Genomic DNA, 21,919 nt, shown 5'->3' with positions numbered 1-21,919 from the left:
CTTAGAGGGCAGTGACGGACCTTGTCTCTTCTGAATTGTTTTTCCTAAGCCTGGAATGCAGTCACAGTAAAAAAAAAAAAAAAAAAAAAAAAGGCCATTTTGAAAATGGCCAAGGCCTATTTATGCAGCAGGTGGTTTGGTAGGGCCTACGAAAGAGAAAGCCACAAACATTTAATCAAATACAACCTACTACTAAAAAAGATAGTAAAGTTTAGGGAAAAAAAATCCTAGCTGGGTGTTTGAGCGGAGTTTGCATCCTACAAGAGGGCTAGACTCTCATCTTGCATAGAGTAGGTGCTGCACTGTGTTTTGTAGAATGTTTTGAAAAAAAACCTTTGCAGGATCCCACACACTACAGGCAATTAAAAATGAATCATTGGTTGACAATAGCAACAAAAATGAATCCTCATTGCTAGATTGGGAGAAATGCCAGAAAAGAGGCCGGGCTGGAGACAGGAAGCCAGCATGCAGATGAAAGCACTCTCAGCAGCAGTACAGGCTCCCCTTGGCTCCCACTGTCCACTCCGCAGTGAGGGCAGTGGACTGAGGTCCAGACAGGGCCTCCAGTAGGCCCGGAGAGTGGAAAGGAAAGTCCATGCAGGGGGATTCAGGAAGAGGAAGCACATCTCCACAAACCCCTCCCAGAACTAACAGACAACTCCAACCCACCGTTGCACCACTTTCACTCAAAAGGGGCTGACATCATCTTATCTCAGGAGAGGGACCTTTGGGCTGGGTCCCAGCCAAGCCACAGGTCTCAGAGAAGCCCCTGTGAAAACTATAAAAAGATGCCTACCATTGTAGGTACACAGATACACATGTCGATGGGGGCATGTGTACAAGGGTCTCCTGCAGCCAATGACCAGTGATAAAGGCCTTGGAGGGTGTTCTGGAGGAAGGACTCTTGATCTTAGGAGACATGACAGAATAGGGTTCAGTTCAGCGAAGCAAGAAGTGTTCTGCATCAGGGGGGCAGAAACAGAGAGGATGCTGGATGGGGCGTGAAGAATGGAAAGACCTCCTTAGCCACCATCTACCTTCCCTACAGCCCACCTCAAATCACCAGCTTCCTATTTCCAGTGATGCCACTGCTGTGAACCCAGACAGCTAGACACTGACACTCAGTGTTTTCCACTCCTTCCTCTTTACCTTCCTGCCCTAACCCCTGCCTGCACTTCCAAGCCAGGCAACAGGTTCTGTGAACTCTGCCCTTGCTGTTTGAACTGGTTATGTCCTCTCTGTGCCCACTGCTATCTTACTAGTCCGAGCCCCAACACCTTTCTCCCCATCCTCTGCAGTAGGTCCCTTGCATGTCTTTGGCTATAGAGTCAATCAAAATCCCTAGCCCCTGATTTGTATACGTTGGTCCTCATCCAAAAACTTTACATGATTCCCTATTGCCTTTAGAACTGAGTTCCTCAGCATGATATAGGATGGAGATGGGGCCATGCCTCCCTCTCCAACCCAGATGTGCTGGGAGCAGGGCTGCCTTTGGTGCTGGTGCCCCTACCACCCCTCTTTCCTGCTAGGAATCCTGCCTGCCTTCATGGTTCAGATCAAGGCCCAGTTCTTTCACCATAGCCTCTCCCTGCGCCCTGGCACTCAGCTCACTCTCCTCCTCCCAGCAGCACTTGGAGGAACAGTTTTATCACTGCCAGTGGGTATCCTCTCCTTCCAGATCTATTGAGAGCAGACCCATTCACACCCCTCAGAGTGTCCTGTCCTCTGCAGTGGGGCTGCTGAAGTGCAAGTGATAAGGCTTTAAGATAAAGTTCCTACTGGGGCCCATGTTTCAATGCCAGCCTCTTAAAGACTTAGAGAACTAAGCTTTAGAAAAAGGAAAGCGACAGAGTGGGGGTGAGATTTTGACAAGGCACTCTCCTTACAGCAGCAAGGCAGACAGGCCCGTGTCACAGTCTGCTTTCTCCACTGCAGTGAAGATACCAGAAACCTGGGAAGCTCAAGGCACCGCTGCTCTTACAGCCTCTTGACAACTGTTGAGTGTTGAGGAGTAATAGCCAGGAGTATTTTCCCTTGACTGACAAAGCTGACATATTCACAAGAATTAACGAAGAGGTAACATGGTATAGTGTCCTAGACATTGAAATAATTGCCTGAATTCAAATCCCAACTCAGGTACATAGGAGCTCTGCAACCTTGGGCCAGGTACTTCTCTGTTAGATGGGCAGTATAATAGCAGTGAGGTTTAAGTAAATGAGACCTGTAAGATGCTTAGGACAGTGTCAGACACACACTGTTCAAAAATGTAAACTTACTTTTCAAGGAGAATGGTATTTTTTTTTTTTTTTTAAGTTGGCTTTGGGGCTGTCCTCATAACCCCCTCCTACCCGCCTGTCAGTCTGTTTCTCCTCTCCTCATGCTGGCCTTCCTCCTTTTAATCATTTCTTCTTCCTCTGCTTTGGACCTAAACTGTCCTTTTGAGATGGTGTCTATGGGAGGCGATGCTGGAGTAGTGGGGTCTCTCCACCCTCCAACACTGACCAGCAGACACAGACTCAAGGGAGAGCAGGTGGTGCCTCGTAGCTCAGGTATGCTCTTGAGCCCAGGGCTCAGGTCTGTTAACAGTGCTTGGCTGAGCAGATTGCTCACAAGCAGCTACTGGCTCAGGTTCCGTGCAGGCTTAGGGACAGCCCTCAGCTTCTGAACATCAGTTTCCCTGAGGTTGGTGCAGTCATGGACCTCACTGTGCAGGTCTGTGACCGCACATGTGCCAAGGATGTCAGGTGCCCACCCTCCATCCTGCCCAGAGAGATCGGCACAGAGTAACCTGGGAAAGATTATAGGTCAAGGTTTTGGATCTGTCTTACCAAAGGCTTTCCAGCTGGGAGGGGCCTATGTGGGTGACACAGAAACTGTGGCACCTACTCCCCCCAGGCATTTCACTCCACCATGGTTATTAATCCTCCAGTCCCATCTGTGTGTGAAACCCAGAGACAGGGGGATGGAGAAGATAACTTCTGGAGGACCCTGCCAATTTGGGGATATCCAGGTTAAAAAAGTTATCATGTCAACACATGAGCAGAAAGTATTTCTCTCATGGCCAGTCTCCCCTATACTCCTTCAGATTTAGATTCAAAACGTTCAGCTGTTGAGGATTTGCTGTCTGGGACACAGAGGGAAAAGAGAAACTTGATCATGAGCTGAGAGGGTTGCTACTAACTTCAAATGCTTCATTCTGGGCTTGAGGAGGAGGAAAGGAAGTGATGAGGGGTGAGAGAGGTGAGTGGGTGCAGAGGATGGGCAGGAAAACAGCGCAGTGGGGCAGTGTCAGTGACAGCTGATCTGTCACTGTTTGAAAGGGCCTGTCCACTCGGGTCTCTGCTATGGCGGCCCTTTACTGCTCAAGAGTAAAATGCCATTTCCCAGGGAGTTTTGTACCCTGCCCTGTCCAGAGTCACCAGCACCATCCTCAAGCTCAGACCAGACTCTATTCTAGTGCTGACAACTTATGTCTCCACCAGAGGGGAGCAGGCCACCAGAGTGGGGTGTGGGAAGCCTGCTGGCCTTGGAGCTCCTTCTGGGCTTGGGATTTACAAAAAACATTTCAAACCAGATTGAGGATCCAGGGGAAATGGCCCTCTTGCTCCATCTCTTCTCTAGGTGTAAATTGGCTCATCTAAGAATTCCAGACCCCCCAGAGGTCCCAGATGGTAGGATTTAGGGCCCCCCCTTCTCCCCACCACCCAAGAATGTGAAATACCAGCAAACAAAAGTCTCATCCAAATTAGGAAGCGAGTGGCTCTGTCTGCCTGTGAGTATGTGTGCCGTAGGGGCTCTTCGGGGTTTTTAGCTTTCCCCACAAGTCCCTTCAAACCCACAATGTTACTGCGGCTTAAACTGTTGTTGATCCCAAGTCACAGTCCTGTGTCATCCCGTCATTGTACACCCTTCCCCAGACCTAGAATATTGCTGCAAAAGCAGCTCGTAGCTCAGAGCCTCTGGTCAGTTCCAGCCCCAGGAACCCCATTTTTAAGCCAGGGACCCAGAGCTATGGGGCAAAGCCAAGGCTCACGTCTGTTTGGAGGAGCCCTGGCCGGGGGTGATATGAGCGGGCTCTGCCAAACAGATGCCAAGAGCTGAGCCTGTGTCACAGGACCACATTCTTACCCTTGTCTCCCAAGCATGACTGTGTGCCAGAGGACCCTAAGCAAGGGACTGACCTTGGGAGGAAGGGTGCACAGAAGCTGCGCATTCTCCCCCAGCTCCAGGCTGTGAGCAGTGATCAAGCAAGACCAAATCCCATGAGCTGAATGTGGCCCTGGCACAGAGGGCCCCCCCCCGCCCCCATTCCTCATTACCTTCTTGGGAGAGGATGATAAACTTGGTGGTCTTGAGTGTCTTTCCATTCAGCATCCAGGTGATTGTAGCTGGAGGGTCAGAGGACACCTGGCACTGGAGGAGCAGCTTCTCACCCTCGGCCACATGGACATCTTGTAGCTTCTCCTTGAAGGTTGGGGCTGTTCCTTGGCTTTCTGTCTTTTTTTCATTATCTGTGGCCCCTGCATGCCCTACCTTGCAGTTCACATCATTCTTAACCTCCTTCTTGAGTTCCTCTTTTCCAGCTGGTTTCAGGGTCTCAGCAGGCTTGGCATTGCCCACAGGTTTTAGGGTCTCTGCAGGCTTCGCATTGCCCATGGGTGTCAGGGTCTCAGCAGGCTTGGCGTTACCCACAGGTTTTAGGGTCTCAGCAGGCTTAGCATTGCCCACAGGCTTTAGGGTCTCAGCAGGCTTAGCATTGCCCACAGGCTTTAGGGTCTCAGCAGGCTTAGCATTGCCCACAGGTTTTAGGGTCTCAGCAGGCTTGGTGTTGCCCACAGGCTTCAGGATTTCAGCAGGCTTGGCGTTGCCCACGGCCTTGGGACTTTCTACCGCCTTGGCATTCAAGGCCTCAGCGTTGTTGCTACCATTCTCTGCTGGTGGTTTTTTCTTGCTGCCCAGCACTGAGCGAAAATCTGGGGTGGCAGGTTTTGGAGCTGGTACTTTCTCTGGCACAGGGGTCTTGGGGGTCCCCTTCTTGGCCAGGACAGAACGGAAGTCCACCTGCTGAGGGCTATGCACCTTCCTCTCTTCCTCAGACACAGTCTTTGGCTTCACTTGCCGCTGCAGGTTGGCGCGGAAATCCATCTGCTCGGCTGGAATCTCCTTCAGGTCTTCTTCCAACAAGGTCTTGGTACTCACCTTCTTCCCCAGGAGGTCACGGAAGTCCAACTGCTCCACCTCCTGCTGGCGGATCGCCTCCTCTGTGTGCTGCCGTGTCTCCACACGCCTCTTCAGCACCCCACGCACGTCCTCACTGTCCTCCTCTGGCCAACCCTGCCCTCTTGCTGGCCAGCCGGGCCTCAGGGTCCCGTAGCAGTCACCACCACCACCATCAGCACCAGCTCCTCGGCCACAGAGGCCCGCACAGCTGGCAGGCTCCCTCCCCCTGCAACCAGTGAAGGGAAAAAGGAAAGTAGCAGGAGGAAAAGGGGCTGGATAAGAAACGTCAGGGGAGAGCAAATCCCTGAGGGAGGAGGATAGAGAGGGGGGGCAGAGGGGTGGGGGCTGGCCAGGCGGTGTTTATAGAAGGGAACATTGGTGAGAGACGCTTGCTTGCTTAGTTGGTTTGCTACATCGGTAATGACTCCAGTAGCCTTATAAGGGTGTATGCAAAAAAAAAAAAAATTCACCCCCTTCTCCTCCCCTTCTCTCCCTCCCTTGTTCCCCTTCCAATCTCTCCCTCTTGGCTCAAGCAGCCTTAGCTGGAGGATACAAACAATCTGGGGTTGTTGGTGTGGCCTGCAGGGGCCAGGAGGAAGGTGGGTGGGTAGTGGCATAGGGCCCGACTGGGCAGCTCCTGGGGGGCACTCACCATGGGAGGGCACTGGCAGGGCTGCTCTGCAGCATCAGGGACACCTGGCAACTGCATTCGCCAACCTGGTTCCTGAAGATTCAAAAGATCAGTACAGATCAAGGGGTTCTCTGGGCAGAGGGCCTACTCAGCCTAGGGCCGTGAAGAGGGCAGGGTGAGCATGGTCTTGGCGCCAGGCTGGCTGGGTGGCTGCCAGAGAAGATGGGGCCATGGGCTTAGCTGTGACCCTGAAACATATATCCTGGACCTGGATTTAGGGCAGGGTTCCCAACTCCTGACTACTCTTTATTTTCCCAGCTCTTATTTAAAAAAAAAATTTTTTTTTGAAGACTCTTTTGGACAAAATCTAAGATTGGCGGCCCAGAAGCAGGAATAGTTTCTGTAAGTATATTATAAGAATAACACTATCAATCAGTCGCTCTATTAATATAAGAAGAGTCAAGACCAGACTTGCGGAGGTGGAGCAGCCTGGTCTGTGAGTCTGGGTCCTGCCAGAGACCTCCAGTCTGACCCGTGCTTCCTTAATACAGAGGTGATTACTTCCCTCTTGCCACAATGTCCCTCCGAATGTGATCTCCCCGCTGCCCCGCTACTCTTGACATGAAAACACCCTCCAATCCCTACCCATTAGCTAATGCCCTAGTTCAGAATTTTTTAAATCAAAAACCTAAAATGCGCCCCCACACACAGGTGGCCCCTTCTCTTTCTCCTTCAGGTGGGGAAGGCTCTGGGGTCTTCAAGCCGCTGTAAATACTGTTCAATCTCCCATGGTGCAGGGCAGCCGAGCGCCCTCCACTCAGGGCAGGGGCTGCGCCACACTTGGGTGCAGAGTGATGAACAGCGACTCCTTCCTCCGCCCCACAAGGCTGCCATCTGCTGGCGTGTCTGAGCCCTGACCGCTCAGGGGAAGGGAGGAGGGCAGATCCCTGAGCCCAAGGCCACTCTTCATGACAATAACCAAAACCCAGCAAAAATAGTACCTTCAGCTGGAGCGGCTGCCACAGCCACGCCATTCTTGCACCCACAACATCCCAGTGAGGCACTGAGCACTCTGATGCTGAAGAGAGGGGAGGAAAGGAGACTGGGGGGTTAGCTGTGGCAGTGCTGGGTGCCCCCGTCTCTCCGGATGTGGGTCTTAGGCAACAGGCCCCAGCAGGTTAGAGGCCTGCACGTGTGTCAGATCCTACCACAGATGTGCCAAACTTTCTGATTGGGTCCTTACATAGTGCATCTCACTCACTCTCATGATAGCTCTATGAGGTCGGGATCAGCACCGCTTTTATAGGTAAGATAAATAAAACTTAGAAAGGCTAAGTAAGAAATTTGCCTAAGTTCACAGAGGTAACTAGCAGGAAGAGGGGTTGGGACCCAGTTCTGCTGTAATTATAGACCTGTGCCCTTCCCACCCCATCCCACAGTGCTTATCAGTATACAAATGTATTCTGGGCTATGTGCAGGCTTGTGTGTGTCTTCATGCATATGTACGTACCATCCACATGCACAGATACACACCCATGTGGGGTCTACCCTGTGGTCACCTGCATGACCATGTGTGGGAACCAGGCACCTGGAAAGACAACTGAGCAAGTGTTCATGTAGCTCTGCGGATGCCTGTGCAGATCTACTTTACCCCCCAGGAGGGGGCCAGCTCCGGGTCTGACACTGGCATCCAGCAACACCCAGGAGTCCTTAGGTGTCTCCTTCGTGCCAGGCCGTGGGGAGGCTGGAAGGCCCTCGGCACTGAGTATTCAACACTTAAGGCTGTGGGGCTTCTGTCAATTTGTAGAATAACCATGAGGAGTCATTTGGGTGTGAGGTTCAGCTTCCTGACACCCCACTCCTGCCAGGCTGCTGGTAGCCTTAAGCCATAGTTTTCCCACTATTCTTTCAAACAGGGTGGGGTGCCCCCCAGGTTGGTCTGGGCATGAGGACAGGATGCCCAAGGGCTATGTTTTCCCAGTAGCCCTTCTCAACTGCTCAGCTGAGTTTCCTCCTGTCACAAGTAGAAACAGAGCCCAGATGCAGAAATCAGGAGCAGACACAGACCAGATGGCCCTGCTTTACCTTAACCAAGTCCCACTGAGGCTTTAAATGGTGGGGCACCCTGTCCCCTGAGGGTGGTTAGCTCTGTTTCCCCACGGAGGAAGCAGGTAAGGGCTTCTGTTGTTCCCATTGCTTGCTGCTCCACCCACGTCCATCCTCACCTTCAGGAGCCTGGGCAGTGGGAGGGGGTGGGCGGAAGGTGGAGAACTAGTGGTGCATGACTGGTACCTGTGCCGTGGATCACCCCTGGGGATGACCTTGGGGCAGCTATTTCTACAGCCATACATTTACATCTCTCCTGGGCCTTTAAGGCAAATCATGAGTTCATTCAGATCGTACAAAAGTCAGAGGGGCCTGTTGCCTAAGACCCACAGATTAGAGAAGAGGGGCCTGTTGCCTAGACCCACAGTCAGGCAGACTGGGCGTCAGCTGTGCTGTCTGTACATACTCACAACAAAGTCAGGCCTGGGGCTGAGCTTGAGGCCTCTACCCCCACATCCAACCCAGATGCTGCCACAGAGAACATGGGGCTACCACCCTGAAAGCTGCTGCCCCTTTTACAAGCTAACAGAGCTCTTTTGGCTCCCATCTCTCAAGATCTGAATAAGAAGCCCACTCTGGTTACAAAGTTCTGGACCCTGTCCCACTCTGAATCATCCATCTCTGGAAAGGATTTTAGATGCAAAATTAGTTTAAAGAACTAATTTCCCAGCAAGTATCATCAATCTTTCAAATATTTCAGCTGGAATTTGGAGCTGACTTTTTGACATTTTCCCTTTAGTTCAAGACAAGATCTAAGGAAGGGGTCGAGAGGTAGAAACTACCCACCTGTATCTACCCCACAACTTTAGCAGGGACAGGGAGAACCTGCCCCATCTTGCCTCCAACCCTGCTTCCTCCAGCCATCCAGTCTTCTTCCCTAAAAGACATTCTCTCCTGGATCTAGGTCTGATTTCTGTCATGAGAAAAGTTGGGGGTGGGGGAGCCCTGGTAGGCCTGGCACACAGGTCCAGGAGAACTTTCCATGGCTGCACTCCTTCTCAGCAGGGGACAAAGCCAAGACCAGGCCACAACCTCCCAAGGGAATGAAGAGGCTGGCCTTTGGGGAGGGAAAAGGGGTGAGGGCTGTGTGGATGAGGGATTCCAGTGAGCTTCCCAGGTTCCCCCAAGTTCCCAGTGCACTCGGAAGAACCAAGGACCGGGGCCTCCCCGGTGGCACAGTGGTTGAGCGCTGGGCTGTGAAGCCGCCCTCAGCCTCTACAGCGCCAGTTCGATCCCCGGGCACTGGCGAGGGTCCCACGTGGCGCAGCAGACCTCTCCTGCCATGCCCGCTGCTCCCCTCAGCAGTGTACTTCGTCAGTCTGCCTGTTCTGATCCCCGCTCTGGCTCTGGTGAATTCTCTCTCACCCTCTCGCGCTTCTGACTGTACTCGGTGCTTGTATAAATAAATAAATAAATCTTAAAAAAAAAAAAAAAAAGAACCAAGGAACGGAAGTGCATGTGATTTGAATACCAGGAGAAGGATTTCAGGCTGGGCTCTGCTGCTCGCCTTTGGGTCACCATGAGCAAGTCTGTGACCCTGAGACCTCAGTTTCTCCCATTAATAAAAGAGAAGGAGGCTAGAAAACTTCTGAAGTCCCTTCCAGCTGGGACAGTCTATGTTTTATGACTGTCCCCAACTGGCCCCAGACAGTCTGCCTACCGACCTTCCAGCGCAGCCCTCTGCTCTGGCCTGGCGGGCTTCCCGCCGCCCTTCCATTTGCTCTTCCCCTACCCTCTTTTGCAGCCTATCCAACACGCCTTCAACAGCCAAGCCTTTACTATTCATTGACCAAGTCTCAGCCTTTCTTTTTCCCTCAAATTTCCACATAACTTTCATCTCTTCTGGGATGTCTGCTTGATGAAAACAAGTATTGTACAAAGCACCACTCCTTCCATGGGGACAAGCCATCTATTCTCACGCATACATAACCAGTCACTATTTGTGCTGGTCCACGAGAGGAAGTGTGTATCTCCTCTCTATTTATGAGGTGGAGGTGCCTTCCTGATGACAACAGCTTGGTGCACAAGGCAGAGCTCTTGGTGTGTTCTGAGCCCAGTGGTACTAGGACAACCAGCCAGACCACAACCATCTCACCAGTTGACCACCGACACATCATCAGCTCAGCTGAGATTCAGCGAGCCTTGCCCAGATCAGCAGAATGCCACAGACTCCTGAGAGGTAATAAATGGCTGCTTTTAAAAGCCACTAATATGGGGATGGTTTTGTTATACAGCAAAAACAAACTGATGAAAGTATAAAGCACATGCCCAGAAAGGATGGGGTTTAGTGTTTGCTGCAGGAACAATGCTCCATCACAGCAGTAGCCTTGGCATGCAGCGCCAGCCTAGTGGCAGCTCAGAAAACTAATAAGTTCAGCATGGGCAAATGGTTCCCATGGGAGCATAAGCAATTGCCAAGTTGTAATGGTTGGACCTTCCCAAGCTAAGACAGGTCTGATGATCTTGGGGATGTGCAAGATCGAGGTGTAGCTACGTGCTCTTCAACGCTTCTACGAACCCTAGGAGCTGGCGCTTTCTCTCTGTCAAACCCAGGATTGGCATGAGATTCTTCTTAAATGCAGAACATTTCTGAATTAACAAATGCTGACTGAGGGCCAGACAGGTAGTAGGCACAAGGAGCACAGAAGCATGCCTTCACGGCGCTTAAAAGCATCACATCCCACATGACCTAGCAAGACCTTGAGGGACTGAAAAAAGGAGTGGGGTCACTCAACTCCCTGTGGTGGCTTTAGAATACCTTCAAATTCTTTGCTATTTTCTCTCCAGAAGGTGGAATTTAATTCCTCTTCCCCTTGAGTGTGTGCTATACTTACTGGCTCACTTCTAGTTGAGAGGGGAGAGATAATGATGTGACTCTGAGGGCGGGTCATAAAAGACATGTAGGTTCTGCCTTGCACTCTTTCTTGGATCCCAGCTCTGAGGAAGCCAGCTACCCTAAAAACACTGGGCAGTCCATGGCTGGGTCCACATGGCCAGGAACCAAAGCCTCCTGCCATCAGCCCTGTGAGTGAGCCACCTTAGAAGTGATCCTCCAGCCTTACTCAACCCAGCAGACAACTTCACTGGGAGCTCACCTAAGACCCTCAGCCAAAATCATCTAGTTTAGCTACTTCAAACTCCTGACCTACAGACACTGTGAAATCAAAACTGTTTTCAGCTACTATATTTTGGGGTCATTTGCTACACAGCAATAGATAACTAATACATTCCCTCAATCCTCTTGCTTTTCCAATTCTAATCCATTCTTCCTTCCTTCATATCCCCCCACACACCAAATAATGGGAGAACAAAGGCCAGATGTCATAAGGCACAAGACTCTGGGGACTGAGCTCAGAAGAGCAGGTTTTCAGTGTGCAGTGGGAGAGATGAAAACACTGAGACTGGCCTTTCTTTACCTTGAAGCCCAAGTCCCACAATTTTTAGTACCGCCTCTGGCTTTCCTGTTCTAGGTAGGGACTTTGATAGGAGGTAGGGATTTAGGGGGTAGAGGTGCAGGAAGTTGGTAGGACATGCAGACTCACTTGAGCAGGATCTCATACTGGCCCGCGTGCCAGGGCTGAACATTCTTTAGAACCAGGGTGAACACATCCTCATTCTGTAGCACCTCGAAGTGGCCAGTGTCTTTGGAAAGGGCTTTGCCGTCTCGGAGCCAGTGCACGGTGGGAAAGGGGTCACCAGCGATGGCACAGGAGATGAGAACACTCTGGCCCAGGGAGGCTGTCACCGAGCGAGGCTTGCTGATGAACCAGGGCTGGGTGCCATTCTGAGGCTCTGTAAGTTGGCACAGGGTTGAGTGGGGGGGCGGTCTTTAGAAGACTGCACCCACTCAACTCTCCACGACAGTGCAAGTCTTAAGATTTTCCAGAAAGTAAGCTTGTCTAGAAACACTTTTATTAGATATACAAATATGGCACACCCTTCATGGTAAATCTGTCTTGCTTTTGGAGACTATTATTACCATGAATTTGTATATCCAAAGCATGGGGAGCCCAGAAAGGCTACCTGACCTAGGCAGCAATGATCTATATCAGATGTATATGATTTAGAGTTGTCACTTTATGTGTGATTTTATAGGTTATTGTGTCTGTGTTTCAGGGGGGAATAGGAAGCTATCACTGCCAAATCACTAAGTGTATTAATGATTGTCTTCTAGTGCTCCAAGCAGCTGGTCATCAGCAACCCAGAAAAGGCAGGGGCTCCAGAAGGCAAGGAAGGGCAGTCCCACTCAAAGCCTGCGATGTAGGGCAGGGAGATGGTCTCCAGGATTGTGATGGGACGGAGGATGCACAGGTCTGGTGGGAGCAAAGCAGCCTCATGTGGTTTCCCCAGATTGCTTTTGGAGAGACCAGGGTACTTCCTCCCAGCCCTGGCCCACCCCTGGTCACCTGGTTGACCTTACCTTGCACTGTGAGCACGGCTTGGGTGCAGACCTTCCCAGCACTGTTCCAGGCTACACAGGTGTAAGTGCCTGTGTCTTCAGGGAACACCTCCTGGATACAAAGGCTGTGCTGAATGCCTTGCTGTTCAAAGTGGAAGTCCTCGGACTCCTGGATCTCATTCTCGTTGTGAAGCCAGATGACCTCAGGGGGCGGGTTCCCTGAAAGGGAGGAAGGACAGCAGAACTGGTCAGGCAGAGCTCCTCAGGACCAGGCAGTGCCTCTGCACTGACTACTATGACACTGTAGCAAATACTCTATTAAACTTGCTATGTTCCAGTTTCCCTATATGTAAATGAATTTAACTCTGTCTACCCTAGAGCCTTCTTAGGAGGATCAGATGAGTTATTAAGTCTCCCTTAGTAGCCTATTCAAAGCATCTGGCACAAAGAAAGTACTTAATGCGTGTTTATTCTAATTATCATGACTTAATAACAGATTTGGGGAAAACAGAAAGCATCCAGAAATTTAAAAATATGATTTCAGGGATGGAAAAGAAAATGCAGGAAGTATGGTTGCTAACATCTGAGTTTGTACTACTTGGTAATACTGAGTGGGCACAGGTCACTGCGTTGGACAGGCCTCAGGCTCTGTGCTGCCTCATTGGGCACATGCTTTGAGACAAGGCCATGGTAACCACACAGTGGCCCTGTGCGAATATTCCCCAGGAAAAAAAGTTGTTTCCATTTCACTTTGTTACCATACAAACGTGTAAGGGTGAAGGTGGACTCCAGCTATGATCGGATTTCAGACCCTGGTTCCTGGTGGATTTCACTTTTGGCTTTTTTCCCCCCATATTTTTAATTATTTTTTAAATTTTATATATATTTTACATCATTTTTCATTTTTGCACAATGTATGCATTTTCATCTTGGTTACAGTCCCCATATTATTCCCACCCCTCCCTTGTTTTGATCCTACTCCCTCTGTCCCCCCTGTAGTGTGTCTCTGGTTTATAGTTGCTTGTTGGTTTTGATTTGGCTTTTTGCTAGTCTGTTTTCCTGGGTGGCTTCTGGTAATTTGTGGGGACATAAAACAATGGCTACTTGTGAGTGTTTCCTCTGCCTAGAGCTGAGCCCTTGGGATGAGTGCTCAGGGAGGCTGGGGGGCATAGGCTGGAGACCTGAGGAGAGAGGAGACCTCCACTGGTCTCCTGGAGGCTGGGGGCAGACCACCTCAATTGCAGTCAACTTCAGGACTCAGTGAGCTGAATGGTACATATGGACAGGGGCAGGGGCCCTCCTGCCTGTGGGAGCAGGAGTTCATCCGGTCCTCGAGAAGATGAGCCATGGGTTCTCTCAGAGCTCATCCTCATTGCTTCTGAGGCTCAAGAGGAACTGAAACTCCGAAAAGCCACCTGCAGACTGTCAAAGGGACAAATATTAAGCATTGAACAGGAAACTCTGGATGCCCCAGGCATGGCCTCCAGTAGGCAAGTCTGTGCCAGTAGACTCCCCAGGCTTCTCTCTCTGGCTCCTAGCAAGGACCATGTATCTCAGAAGGCCTGCCAGTCACATGATCCTGTCACCCAGCTCCTGTTTCAGAAGGACCTCTGCTCCATCTTCTCATCTTAATATTTGACAGGCAACTGAGAAAATCTTGTGATAAGTAGGAGTTCTCACCTCATCTGGTTTTGTCCTAGGGTTTAACATCCTAGGCTACACCAACTACACCGTTTTCAAGTTGATCCCTCACACCTCTAGCTCTGGTCATCTTCTTCCCCTGGACCACTGAGCCTTGAAGCCAGAGAAAGCAGAAAAGAGAGACCAAGAGACTCCTCTTTTTCGGATCCACTGACAGCCCCATGCTGATTTTGGGGGTGGATCCGTGATTTGAGCAGAACATCAGGGAGCAATGCCCCATTGGACCCAGGCCCGTTTTCACATACACTCCGAGGACAGAGATGCAGAGACACACCTGACACCTGGACTGTCATGGTGACCTGACTTCCATCCATAACTCTGAGATCAGAGAGGCCTTGCAGGAACTGGGGCACAACAGGCTTGCTGGGAGCAGCAGACAGAAGGTATTCACTCTTCCTGTCACTCTTCTTCTCTGCGTGGCAGAAACAGAAATTGCATGGGGTGAACATTCACTCACTCATTGAACAGACACTAGATGACCACTTGGCACATTGCCGCACAGAGGTTCAGGTTCCCACGAGAAAAGGACTGCTCACAGATAAGGAGTTTGAGGAGGTCCTGGAACCACTGGGAACAGGGCCTGGCTTTAAATACCTCAAGAAAGACAAAGTCACAACACTCAGCTGGATGTCTAACATTATAGACTCATCATCCAGGTGCTGGTGTTGGTGAGGAAGTGGGACAACTGGAACCTTCCCACACTGTAGGTGAGAGTGTAAGATGGTGAAACTCTTGAAAACAGTTGCGCAGTTTCTTTAAATGCAGCTAAACACACACTGTCCATAACAGCCAGTCATTCTACCCCTCTGTACTTACACAAGAGAAATGAAAGCACATATCCATGCAAGACTTGTACATAAACCCTCATAACAGTGTATGGGACCCAACTGGAAACAACCCAAATGACCACCAACAAGTGAATCAATAAACAAATTTAAAAAGCCAATGAAATACTACTCTGCAATCAAAAGGAATAGGCTAACATCAGAATGTGATAGCAAGGGACCAAATTCAAAAATACATTGAGGGCCTCCCTGGTGGCGCAAGGGGTTAAGCACCACACTATGAAGCAATCCGCAGCCTCTGTAGCGAGGTCGATCCCCGGCTGGCCAGGCAGCAACCCACATGTCTCGCCCGCTGCTCCCCTCAGAAGTGTGTTTCAGTCAGTCTGCCTGTTCTGTTCCCCATTCTGTCTCTGGTGGATCCTCTCACCTTCCTACCCTGGCATCTCTGGCTTGTGCCCCAGCTCTTATATGCATAAATAAAAAAATCTTGAGAAAAAATACATTGAATGAGAAATCAAAGGAAGAATACATACTGGATAATTCCATTTATACAAATTCCAGGAAATGCAAAATACTGTGATAGAAAGCAGACTCGTGGTTGTCTGGGGGCAGAAGTTCGGGGTGGATTGTAAAGGGGTGTGAGAAAACCTTTGGGAGTGATGGAGAGGTTCATTTTTTAAAATTGTGGTGAAGATTTCAAATTAAACACCATAAATATATGCAGTCTTTTGTACATCAATATTACCTTCATACAAGCTGGAGGGGGAATCACTCTGAGAGAGGGAGGAAACATACCAGAGAATAAAACCCAAAAACTGGATTAACTCTGGGTTCAGGGCAGGCCCACTCACTCCTATTCAACTCTCTGGGGGAGGTGGGTAAACAAACAGGCTTTCCATTATTCCTGGAATCTCCCCAAGCTGGGCCCTGACCTGTTCCAAGTGAGCTAAGGGGTAGGGACAGCAAAGCAGCTAAGCTGCCTGCCTCCTCTGTTCAGGACAACCTTGGCTGACCAGTCTCTGACCCTGCCCTTTGTCTTTCAAGGTAATAGCTTTGACTTTCTGTAATTCCCTTTCAGCTTTTCTGTTTTTGTCTTTGGGTGAGGCTAGAAGTAAGAGCAGAGATGGCTAGGATAACTTAACTTTAACTTCAACTCTAAGTTTTGGGGAAAAGGGACTCTGATATTTTGTGTTCTTACAGCAAATACCAGATGTAACAAATACAGATCTTCTCCAGGAAGCCTGAGCTGAGGGGGCACATTTCCAGGGTGCTTTACACACTGGAGGAAGGCCTATCTCTAAATTTGCTGTCACTGAAAACAAAATATGGCCCCCAACAGAGCTCTTCTGTGTAGCCTCTGGGAATGAGGCTGGGGAGAGGCTAGGAATACCCCTAAGAGGGGAGAAAAACTAGCCCCAGGCAGGAGAAGTATGAAGGGCCTAAAGCCATCAAGGTGGGCCACCCCCAGGCTCCATGAGGGACGATGGGCTTTCAGGCCCCGCTCTCGCTTGCCCCAGGCCCAGCATATCTGCCTTTGACAGAGGAGTGACCAGGTGGTCCTGGTCTTGGCAGAAGGTCCCAGGAGTGGGCTGGTGGGAAGGACTGGGGACAGTATTGGAAATGCATAGATCTCCTTTCTCTGGCTGGGCTGCAGTGGCCAGGAAAGCCTGCTGCCTCAGGAGAGTTGAGGAATTTCCTGTCTTGCACAGACTGAGAAAGCTCGAGGACAAAATGTTTTCTCATCTCCAGAGTCCCCCTGTTCCCCGCCTCTTGGCTGTCTCAGCCAGAGTGCCCAGCATGACAGAGCTCTGCACAGATGGGCTCCTGTTCCTAGGTGCTATGGGAGCATCACAAACTCCAGATCCTTCTCTTTCAAACTGGAGGTGGTCTCCTTTCTGCCTCCCAACCTTTCTTGGGTCTCCCCACTTCTTGGTTTCCTGGCCTGGGACTTCAGCTAAGCCACATCATCCTGTGGGTTGCTGTCAGTGGGAATAAAAGCTTATCTGCACTTCCCTCTCTGAGAGGTTGCCTGGGCACTGCTTCCCACGCAGCAGCTGGAAATCCTGGCTGTGAGGTCGGGGCCTGGCCTCAGGCAAGACCCTGCCTCTCTGAAGCTGAGCATCCTCATCTGTACACGGGGATAATCACTCTCTCTAGCTCAACAGCCTCATCACTATCAGTGATAACTCCGTGTGAGGCTGGCACGCGAGCTGACTCACACTATTCACTTGGGCTCAATTACTTGGTGGGTTTATCAGCAGGAAAAGAACAGAGACTGGGCCCTTACCCAAGGATTACAGACTCATTTTTATGTAACCTGAGGCAAAGACTGTTGGGAAGACAAAGCGTTGCTAAAACATATCATGGGATGTATCTAAAGTAAATTGGAAACAAACCTGTGCTGCACTCCCTGTAGGAGAGAAGAGAGAGTGACTGTATTTGTGGGAACACACCCTGGGGTGGGCATTCAGTGCCAGTGTCCCCCCTCATCTCTCACCCTGTTCTTTCTTCCCCAAAGCCCAGCAGCAAGAATGGAGGGAGGAGGGACCTGACAGAGTAAATGTGCAAAATTGACCTGTCATCAGACTTGTGGTTTGGGGACATGTAGGGGGACAGTGAACAGAGCCGAGAGAATGGCTGAGTCATCCCTGATTTCTTCATGGGGTGAGAAAACCAGCCAACCTTCCCTACAAACACACCGTACTGGGATTAAGGATCCAGTGAGGATCTTGGCTTTGGGCTAGTGGCTTTCCTTAGGCCCAAGAAAGTTTGCCCCTGAAGCCCCAGGGGCAAACTCAGCACTCCCCTTTTCTGAAAGAAAGGCCAGGAATAGGACACACTTAGGTGAAATGGTCTGTCCAAGGTCACAGAGCCAGTCCCAGGCAGACCTGGAGTGCACGCCCAGGCCTTATGAGGGCAAGGCCAGTATGCTCTGGGGGCCAATCTCTTCCAAGGGAACCAGCTTCTCCAGTGGTACCCATGGGGATCTCTCCATGAAGACCAACATTGTCTACTGACCCACAGCTGAGACCCTTGCCAAGGGAGCGAAGCTACAGCAGAGCAGAGGCAGCCAGGTAAAAAGGGCAACTGCATGTGTGTGCATTTCATTTAATTCCAAAGGCAAGCAAATTATTCTGGTGCATCTGTGTCTTACACAGTATGCATCAGTTTATGCTCACTCTTGTGTGGACTTAGACAAAATTAGAGCAGACGGATGGAAACTGGAGCTCTGGACTCACAGCTCTAGCTGGGTGATCTGAAGCAAGTTCCCCAACCTAAGCCTCAGTGTCTCTCCTCTAACTTGATGATAATACAGTTACCATCAATTTTTGATGATAATACAATATTGATAGGTGAGATGTACCTATCATCAGGATAATGAATGATAAATACTGCAGGGTTTTTAGATGATTAAAAGAAATAATATTTTAAAATAGCTAGGACAATGATGAGCACACAATAGTATAAAAATAAATACTTTGTGCCTTTTCTAACCCAACCAATTTTGGGGGTGCGGGGGTTGAGAAAATGCAATCTGACAATAACTGCAATGAGAAAAGTCTTCCAAACCAGGATGTTCACATTTAATCAGGCAGAGGTCTGAATGGGAGTTATCTCAGCTGCCTCTAAGATAATCATAGAACAATAATTTCTTAACAAAGTTTAGCACTGCACCATTATGAAGGGTGTCCGTGGTTAAACTGGTGTTACCTTGGCATAGTTGAGTAGGGCAAACTGTGTCCCCTTTTACAGTGGAAGATCCCAAACTCAGAGAAACTGGTCTGTCCCTAGATCTCAGGGTTGACGTGGTCCCTGGGGTCCTGGGTTCGGCTTTCTCCTCTGTCCTGAGGACGGAGGCTGCTCATCTAGATTCCCCAGAGCATTCTATCATTCTTTTCCTGCCCAGGGGCACCAGTTATGGTTTGAGGCAAGGGTAGGAGGGCCAGGATCTGAGGCAGGACCCCCCCCCCAATAAAATGGTCCCTTAGGGAAAATGAGCTTTCTTTATTTGGGGATGCAAATATCAAGGGGGTACCTGGAGCCCAGTGACAGACTTGCTACCCAGCTGAAGTGGGGCCAGGCTCCTTATACCTGGATTTCCCATAGTGGTGCTTCCTGTGGCTGCTGAGCCCATGCGCAGAGGGGGCCCTCTTTCTGGAAATCAGGAAGGGCTTAGCCTCCTTGCTTTACTGGCTTATGGAGTAATGATTTCAAGTGAACTGATCCATTGCACTCATACTTGGTCCATCGGCTAATGACTTCCATTCACTCACGGCCTCACTCCCATAACTCAACTGAGTAGCAAGCTGTCAGGCGCACACTTCTGTCTGGAGGGAAAGGAAAAGGATCAGACCTGTCCCTCCCTGGGGAAAGATGAGAATTGAAATTAAGAATACTTGTAAAGCAGTTTATTGACAAGCAAGAGTAATGCCATATCAGATGAATGCTGTCAATAAAACTCAAGAAAGGCAAAGAGAAAAGGGAAAAAGAGAGGATGAATATGGGAGGGGGCCTGGGGGAGGAAAGGAAGGAGACAGGGACATGCTTTCTGGCCTCTGACCCTCCTTGACATTTTTCTTTCTCGTTCCTTTTTGTTCTGCTTTGACTCAGCAGAAACTATTACTCACGGCAGTTCCTCGTTAAGAATTTAACATTAAATTCTTGCTCCGCTGAAGCAAAACTATCAACCAAATGGCTTATCAGGGTCCCAGAGGAGGCACGGGCTGAAGCAGCAGGACCTTGCTGCTGCTGGGTTATTACGGCCAGCTGACTTCACCTCTGAGCACTTTACACCTCTGTAAAGTGGAGTTAATTTGAAAATGGAACGTGGAGTTATGGGAATTAAATAAAACAAATCAGTTTTTCTAATAGACTTGATTTGTTTTCCATCAAAACAGTGTTTCTCATTAAAAACACTAACTGCTAGGGGTTTTAGTTTAAAACACATAATTGGAACTAACCCAATATTATATTTTGAAAAGCTCTTATTTAGAGAAAGTTAACTACCCACATAACAGGAATGATTTATTACCTTTCTCATTAGTTCCTATACTATATATAACCTATGCAACTGGCTCCTAAGACTGTTAGGGGGAAAGGATGTCCTGAGATAATCTCATACAGGCTTTGTGGACCCCACCCCCACTCCAGACTAAAGCCATTAGGACATTGGGAAAGACAAATTCCATCACCACCAAGGGGAGGGTGGCTGGGACCTGAGGGTGGAGTTGGGCAGCCAGGTTGGATATAAAAACCAAACACGTGGGCCTTGCTCTCTCTCTGGCTCGCGATCGCTCGCCTCCTGGCTTCACCGCTCCTGGCTGGCGGCCAGCTCTCAGAGCGCCATTTTGGGATTCCTGATCGGCGGATCGGGTAGGACGCATTTAAAACTTTGTCTCCCACTTTTCTCCCAGAGCTGTACATTTCCTCATTTCCCTTTCCCTTGTAAATAAACCTTTTATTAACCTTTCACGTGTGCCTGCAGTAGAGCATTGATAAGTCCTTTTAAGCGCGCGGGTGAGGACCCACAGTCAGGCACCCCGTTTTGTATCGGGGTTGCTCTACAACAAGACCTGGAGACACAAGTGAGGACTTTAACGTCTTCCAGGCTAAGAACCCCAAAGCCTGTCACAGTGGCTGGCTATGATCTCAGGTCTTACAATAACTCTGCTCTTTCCTTCAGAGCTGTTCCTTTCCTTTCTGTAGGATTAGAGGAAAAATAATTCTGAATTTCTCCTTAGAAACCTCTTCACCTTTTACAGCCAATCTGCTGCTCTCTGAGAAGCCCCATATTTCTGGGTCAGAATTTATATTAAATGTAAATATTTGTACGTTGAGTAGTTTTCCTTGAAAAGGGCCTTTGCAGGCTTCTGGATTATTCAAAATTTGTTTCAGATTAAAACCAAAAGTTGCGGAATGTGACATTTAAAGTGTTTAAGCAGATGACAAAGAAATATAAAACAAAGATAAAGCTGGTCCGAACCATGATCTGCAGAGCCCCTGAGTCCCCTCCCCTAACAGAGGGACCCCTATCATGACACTCCCAGAGCCTCAGTCCCTGTCCTTCAGTGTCACAGAAGTGTCCCTGGAGGCACGAGTGGTCACAAAGAAAAATGGACATGGAAGGGCCTCCTACTCCCTAAATCTCTCAAATGCATGGACACACAGACCTCTTGAAAATGCATATGTAGCTCTACTGAAGATTTTCCTTAAGCTTTGAACCTGAGCTACTTTGCTTAGTCACTACAATGCAAAATAACATTCCAATGCAAACTGCACCCACTCCAAACTCTCTTATACTATGGAAATTCAGTAAATCACCAACTGAAGGGGAGTTCTGCAAGCACTATCTTCCCTATTCCTTTATTTGGTGCTCAAAATCCAGCAGGGTCCAAGGACATGGAACTAGCCTCCTCCCTTGCATAAATTCCAGGACTGTTGATTCTATAGGACTCCTCAAAGAAGGTTACCTCGCCCAGCTGGGAGTGGAGCACAGCCCTTCTCATTTCCAGGGCATTTATGCCAAGTGTGAATCTCCGGGAGGTGTCTAAATTCTCTTCCAGCTAAAGTCTATCTACTTGGACAGTCAGCACGACTGTGCCATGGCATTTCTGTGCCATGAAAGGAGAGTCTTCCTCCCATGGCCTTACTCTCTGGCTTTCCTTCTCCAGCCCCTACTGTGCCAGGACCTAAGAAGCAAAAGGAGAGAGGAGCGTGCAAGGAAAAGAATGCAAGGAAACAATGACGAATGGCATCCCCCCAAATATTTCTGACCAGTAATGACAGGGTTGCTAGATGGGAAGCAGGATCACTGCAACCACAGCCTTCTTACTGCCTTAGAGGTTATAATCAAACTCTAAACGTGAAGGTATGGCATCCAAATCACCCAATGTTCCCTTCCGAGGAGTGTCTGGAAACCACATGCTCCACCACACTGTCACAGTGGGGATCATATTCTGCCATTAGGAACACAAAGCTGTAATTCTGCACATCATTGTTGGCCAAGGACTCTGAGCAAGGAAATGGTGGATGTGGCCCACAATGGGCTGTAGAAATAGACAGTTATAAATCTCTATC

At 49.5% G+C, this 21,919-nt stretch overlaps 1 protein-coding gene and 1 long non-coding RNA gene across 10 annotated transcripts in view; one reads left to right on the top strand and one right to left on the bottom strand.

The window, feature by feature from the left end:
• The window catches only part of MYLK (myosin light chain kinase), a 232,225-nt gene that overhangs the window by 72,704 nt on the left and 137,602 nt on the right, over window positions 1-21,919 (bottom strand). For all 5 annotated transcript variants that reach the window (XM_054700503.1, XM_037525428.2, XM_037525426.2 and 2 more), the window contains 5 exons: window positions 14,332-14,469; window positions 12,378-12,575; window positions 11,500-11,749; window positions 5,873-5,944; window positions 4,320-5,446 (listed from right to left, as the gene is read on the bottom strand). In XM_054700503.1, the coding sequence (XP_054556478.1) occupies window positions 4,320-5,446; window positions 5,873-5,944; window positions 11,500-11,749; window positions 12,378-12,575; window positions 14,332-14,469 (1,785 nt within the window). The remainder of the gene's footprint in view (window positions 1-4,319; window positions 5,447-5,872; window positions 5,945-11,499; window positions 11,750-12,377; window positions 12,576-14,331; window positions 14,470-21,919) is intronic.
• The window catches only part of LOC119257454 (uncharacterized), a 35,315-nt gene continuing 33,499 nt past the window's right edge, over window positions 20,104-21,919 (top strand). For 3 of the 5 annotated variants that reach the window (XR_008553856.1, XR_005128032.2, XR_005128031.2), the window contains exon 1: window positions 20,104-20,215. This is a non-coding gene — a long non-coding RNA (uncharacterized LOC119257454). Of the gene's footprint in view, window positions 20,216-20,627; window positions 21,711-21,919 lie in introns of those variants that run through there. The other 2 variants (XR_008553857.1, XR_008553855.1) reach the window with 2 other exon arrangements.

This window comes from Talpa occidentalis, unplaced genomic scaffold (genome assembly GCF_014898055.3).
Source record: "Talpa occidentalis isolate TD23 unplaced genomic scaffold, MPIMG_talOcc4v2.1 talOcc4.4, whole genome shotgun sequence".
Lineage (NCBI taxonomy): Eukaryota > Metazoa > Chordata > Mammalia > Eulipotyphla > Talpidae > Talpa > Talpa occidentalis.
The sequence above is the reverse complement of the archived record's forward strand: the minus strand, read 5'-3'. Positions and strand labels throughout refer to the sequence as shown.